At 31.6% G+C, this 6,000-nt stretch overlaps 1 protein-coding gene across 1 annotated transcript; it reads right to left on the bottom strand.

The window, feature by feature from the left end:
• Window positions 1–217: 217 nt before the first annotated feature.
• On the bottom strand, window positions 218–2,188 carry LOC105641122 (cytochrome P450 726A27). Its single transcript, XM_089723671.1, has 2 exons — window positions 1,195–2,188; window positions 218–1,064 (listed from the first exon to the last, which is right to left on the bottom strand). Exons 1-2 carry the CDS (start codon window positions 2,095–2,097, stop codon window positions 456–458), a joined length of 1,512 nt encoding a protein of 503 aa, XP_089579797.1. The 5' UTR covers window positions 2,098–2,188; the 3' UTR covers window positions 218–455.
• Between the last annotated feature and the right edge of the window lie 3,812 nt (window positions 2,189–6,000).

Raw genomic sequence — 6,000 nt, 5'->3', positions numbered from 1 at the left:
AATTTTAAAAATTTAAAATTTTTATTTTGTATTAAGACCATCAATTGGATCGGTAGTCTTAATACAAAATAAAAATTATTGTTTATTTATATAATTACTTTTTATTGATTGGTTGTCAATACGAGTTACTTTTGTGCAACAATCTCTCTCCATGCTAAAACAAACATTAAATTGTTAAATAGTTTTGAAATAACATTAGATTGGGAAATATTTTTTTTGAAGAGCATTATTTTTATCAAAATCCCAATTTTCTTTCCATTATTTCATTATTTGATTGACATTATTCAATTTATTACACACCACAACAGCGTTTTTTGGTACATTTGAAAGTAAAAACTAAAGCCAAGAAAACTATAACCTATCTTCTAAAAACCCACCCCTATCTTATAGTTATCTGCATGCAATATATCATTAGGTGAACTTTACTTTGCAGATAGAATATAAGATGTTGAAAATTAAGGACGGTATGGAATGGGAACCAATTCAAGGTCTACTTTTCTTTTGACAGCTGCTCCAAAAGCTTCGTTCATGTCAAGATTTTCTGCAGTTACTCCTTTAGGAAATTTCCAGTCAAAATGATATAGCAAGTTTGCCAGGAAAATCTCCAGATTAGCCATACCTAGAGTCATTCCAGGGCATATTCTTTTTCCTGCTCCAAATGGAATTAGTTCAAAATTGGTACCCTTATAATCAATTGCACTATCAATAAATCTCTCCGGTTTGAATTTCTCAGCTTCACTCCAAACTTTAGGATCTCTTCCGATTGCCCATGCGTTAATGAAAACCCGAGTGCCAGGATAAACGTCATATCCACTCACCTTAGTCCTTTCCCTACAAACCCTTGGAACTACAGCTACTGCAGGATGTAATCTCAGTGTTTCTTTATTAATTAAATATAACCATTTTAATTCTTGAAGTTTTGCTTCGTCAACCTTTCCATTTTCACCAAAGAAATTCCGCAGTTCTTCTTGTGCTTTCTTCATTATTTCTGGATTCCTCATCAACTCAGCCATTGCCCATTCTGCGGTTTTTGAGGATGTGTCGCTTCCAGCTCCAAACATATCCTGCAATTATTAAAATCATCAGTTGGAGCTTGAAATCACAATTGGAACCTATTTAAACCTTTCTTTTTTTCAAAAAAAAAAAAAAAAAAAAGAAAAAGAATGTAACTAGAAAATACTAATATACACTAACAATGATTGCTGCTTTGATGGCGACATCAGTTAAAGGAACATCAAGATTTCCACTTTGTTGAAGATCCAAAAGAACATCAAGAAAATTATCAGCTCCCCTCTGATCGCCATTCCTGGAAGCCGCTGCCTGCCTGTTAGCTCTATGCTCTTGTAAAATATCTTCAAGGATCTCATCTGTTTCATAATGCAATTTCCTAATTCTAGACCTTTCCCTTTGGACTGAAGGAAGCCATTTTAAGGAAGGAAATATATCAGCTATACCAACACCTCCTATTGATTCAATTATATCATCAATAAGTCTTAGCAATGCTTCTTGGTTTTTGCTTTTATGACCAACCGTATTTCTTGCAATCATAGAATTTGCTAAAGCGAATAAAGTATGAGTAAGATTAACAGGACTTCCCTCTTTCGAACCAAGAAATTTGACTAAATCTGCGACTTCTTCTTCTCTCACTGATCGAAAGGACTGTACTCGTTTTGCGCTAAGTAATTCCAACGTGCAAATTTTTCTCATTTGCCTCCATTGATCTCCGTACAACCCAAAAACGATGTCGTTTCGGTTATAAAGCACTATTTCTACTGCAACGAGAAGCGCTCGTTCTGCGAAAACGGGATCTTGTATTTTCATTACTTCTTTAGCTGTTTCCGGCGAGGACACGACAAGGAAAGGAATCTGACCGAGTTTAATACCCATTACAGGTCCGTAAGTTTTGGCCAAGGCTGTTAACCGGCGATGAGGTACATCTCCGGCGAGCTGGAGAATATTACCAAAGAAAGGTAATTTCCGTGGTCCGGGCGGAGGGTTAGAATCATGTTTGTACAATTTCTTGGATACTTTGAATAAGACGAGAAGAAAAAGAAGGAAACTGAAAAGAACTTGAAATGAGAGGATTTGGTCTTCCATAGTGAAAAAGCTATTGGTTATGGAGAAGATCGGAATAGAGAACGAGCTAATGGTGACTGGTTAGAACATAACTGCGCATCAATTTTGTAGGGTAGTCTGGATAGAGACGGACAGACAGCATTATCGTTGTTCGTTTTTGACTTCCTTATTATTTTATTTTATTTTTCTAATATAATAATTTATTTATATCAATAATAATATATTCCTTAATACTAAATATATTGTGAAATATTCATACAAAAAGAATATATATTATAAAATATATGTGATGATTTTAGCTAGGATAATCAAGTTATACATAGTTTGCTTTAGAAGAATTTTCTTCTAGTCAGCAAACTTAATAATCTTATTAAATTTTATAAAAGACTTAACATATTCAAGAGTTTTGCTGTGAACCTATAAGCCTATATTCTCAAACTTATCTCGAATAGCAGATAATTGCTTAGACTGGGGCCATGACCTTATCTGTATATCAAACCTATGAAAATATAAATTTTTTAAAAATTGTTTATATTTTATCTTTTTTCAGGAAGAAATACTTTTATTTCAATAAAAATTCTATTTTCATTAGTTTGGTTCATGGATGAACTATGAATCCGGTCTAAATAAGTAAATTTCATCTCGAATGTAATAAGTAAAAACATCGGGTGAAAACTACATCATTAACAAAGAGAAGTATCTCAAACTAAAATGTAACATAAACCACAAGTGAGGCATAGCATAGAACATAGGAACAATCCAATTTCTTGAGCTATAAAACAAGAAAATACAATCACGAAGCCATAAGATGGATAAGGTCCCCAAAGCCTTTTTCCTATCAACCTTAGTTTGAGCCACCAACAATGGTTGAAGAACGCATGCAATTATTATAGCAATAATGCTAAGAAGGGACTTTAGCTTTTAGAAGTTCAAAGCTTCGAAGCTTAATAATATCCACCGAAGCTTCATCGTCAATTCTCTCATTTGAAAAGATTAATTTGTTTCTCCTTAACCACATATAAGAGTGTTTGTAATTACTTGGTATTATTATTATTAATGAACTATATTTCCTTAAGAAAAAAAAAAAAAAGTGAAAATGTACTAACAACATTTGATAATCTGAAATAAATGTACACTGGACACAATTCGACATTATGAGACTAATTGGTAAGTGATATAACTATGTGAATATTAATATAATATGAGAAAATTAATAAAATATAGTACTAAATTCATATAATAGGTAAAATTATGGTTATAATTATTCCTAATTTTACAAGTAACAGTGAACCTATAAGAAATACTAAAAAAAAAAAAAAAAAAAGCCAAGATTCATATAAGCAAATATGTGTTATCCACTTATTTGGAAACTTTTTGAATTTTTCAAAAAATTCATAGTAGTACTATTCCAATCAAATTGGGAGTAGCTTAAAAAAAAATCATCTTTAGTAATACAATTCTGATATTTTTCAAGTTAAGCAATTATCCAGTAAGAACCACAGCTAGTCTAGATCCAAATCCATATTTGACAAGAAGCATAAGGCTCCGAATCTACTTTAAATACTGATTCAATTGGTATTCCAAATTCATATCCAATAAATACAACTTTGATTACGTATCTTTCTACATTTATATTAAGGGGTTCAAAATACCCTATTTAGATATCATCATTCAATCTATCATATTCAATTACAATTCGTTATGGAAAATTTGCTTTCACGTCTTCAAATCAGCAAAAGAAAAAGACAATTTTTGACTAGCTGACGAAAGCCATTTCTTTCTATTAGCATACTTTGCAATTGGATTGCTCCATCTGATTGATCGTTCTTTTGTCTTTATCCTTGAAAATGAATCGCATGCGAATATATTATAGCTATTTTTTGTTTTTTTTTTCTTGTGGAAAAAGAAGAAAAGGACATAACTTAAGTCAGAACATATCAAGGGTATGCCACCCCACAATTATCACGCTGCATGAGACTAACGAAAGGAGTATATTGGATTATAATTGTGTTAGATTTTAAAAGAATTATTGAGTTTGATGGAAATAAAAGATTTTCTAAAATTTTCACAGATTCCACAAAAATTCTACGTAGAGTTTATGAAATTTGCGGGACTTTTTTTTATACATTTTGACTGACTTTGATGAAATCACAACTATATATCCCATCAAAATTAATTTCAGGACTTAATTGAACAAATTAAAAGGTTTTAGAGCCAATTGAAAAACTGAAAAATAATAAGGGACTAAAAGGCAAAATACTTAATCTTCTCCAAAATCATTATTTTCTTCGTTAAGAACTTATCCCTATCGACAGTGAAAGGCTTGCAATGGGCAGTGTCGGCAGCGGCCATCCCGCTCCCGTTAACCGCTATATTAAACGGGTTCGGTAGTGGGTACCTTATCAATTATCAGTAAAAAAATGTATCAAAAGAAGTTCGAAATTTTGATAGTTAAAGATTCGCCGGTACCCTATCCGTTTAAGAGATACTTTCAACGGGTTTTTGGACGAATACAGGTAGTAAATATTTAAACGGATTTGAATATGGGTACTTAAATAGATATTTAAACGGGTTTAGAACGGATACAGATAATAAAATTTTAAATGGATGCAGGTAGTTTAAAATTTGCGGGTACCTCTTCCGCTTTCATTCTATTAAGGGGTGTATTGGATCAAGAGTCTGTTAGATTTTAAAAGATTTTTGAAATCTTTGGATTGGAGGATGAATTTGTGAATGACTTTTTTATTCATATGTAACACTCTAAAATCCAACGAAAATCAATAATTTTATAAAATCTTTAAAAATCAGCAATTTTTTTATACCATCAAATTTGTATAGACCTTCAAAAAGTCATAATTGAATACCATCGGATTTTTATGAATTTTATAAGAGTTTGAATTGAATACCACAAAATTTTAATAGACTCTAAAAGAATCTAAATTGAACACCATTAGAAATTTAAAATCTTTTAATATCTAGCATACTCTTAATTCAATACACCTTCCTAAGCCAGGGGGATGAGACTCAAAACTGTGATTTCCCATAACTAGATCATAGTTGAGCCATAATGTGCCAGCCAATCTGTGCAAGAATTTGCTTCCCTGTATATATGCGAAAGACGGACCTCCCAGCTTCTGCGAAGCTGCTGCTGGATGTTCAACACCAGATTATAAACCGGAGAAGGAGCAATAGCCTGATTAACCTGCCAAACCGCTTGAGAATTATCCAGCTCCACAAGCAAGTCACGCACCCCTTTATCCCAAGCCCGCTGCAAACCCAGAAAAAGGCCCCAAAGCTCTGCCATAATAACTGAACAACTACCCAAATTACAAGCAAAACCATAACACCATCTCATTGTATCATTTCTGATTACAAGCAAAACCATAAAACCATCTCATAGCATCATCTGATAGTTTTATTTTAACTGTTGTTTAAGATAATTATATAAAGAGTAAGAAAATCATTAAATAATTTCAATATTTTAAAAATAGTAGTTGTAATTAAATTAATTATCTTTTGTTAATCTTTAATTAAAAGTGTGAAATATGTTAAAGATGTAATTAAATAGAATTTGCTTCATTGATTAACAATGAATTTCATATTTGGAAAGGAAACTTGAATTCAAAAAAATATGTACTTTTCTTGTATAAGCTTTTTTATATTCTGACTTATAAATTACTAAACAATATTACTTCTCTCCCTATAGAGGCTGGGGTCGGCGGCAACAATTTTTTAAGTAGCTTTTCAAAATATTAAATGCTACTTTTTTTTTTTTATAGTGTTCGATAACATATCGTTTAAACTAGCTAGGTTAAAATAGCATTTTGTGAAAAATTAGCTCATATTACGTTTGATTTTTAGCGTTTTATGAAAAGTTAGTCAAACAGTTAACAGCTTAACAACTAAACGTTTGTAAAACAACTA

Source organism: Jatropha curcas, chromosome 7 (assembly GCF_041381405.1).
Source record: "Jatropha curcas cultivar XTBG-Jc1 chromosome 7, XTBG_Jcur_1.0, whole genome shotgun sequence".
NCBI lineage: Eukaryota > Viridiplantae > Streptophyta > Magnoliopsida > Malpighiales > Euphorbiaceae > Jatropha > Jatropha curcas.
This window is presented reverse-complemented; position numbering and strand designations above follow the sequence as displayed.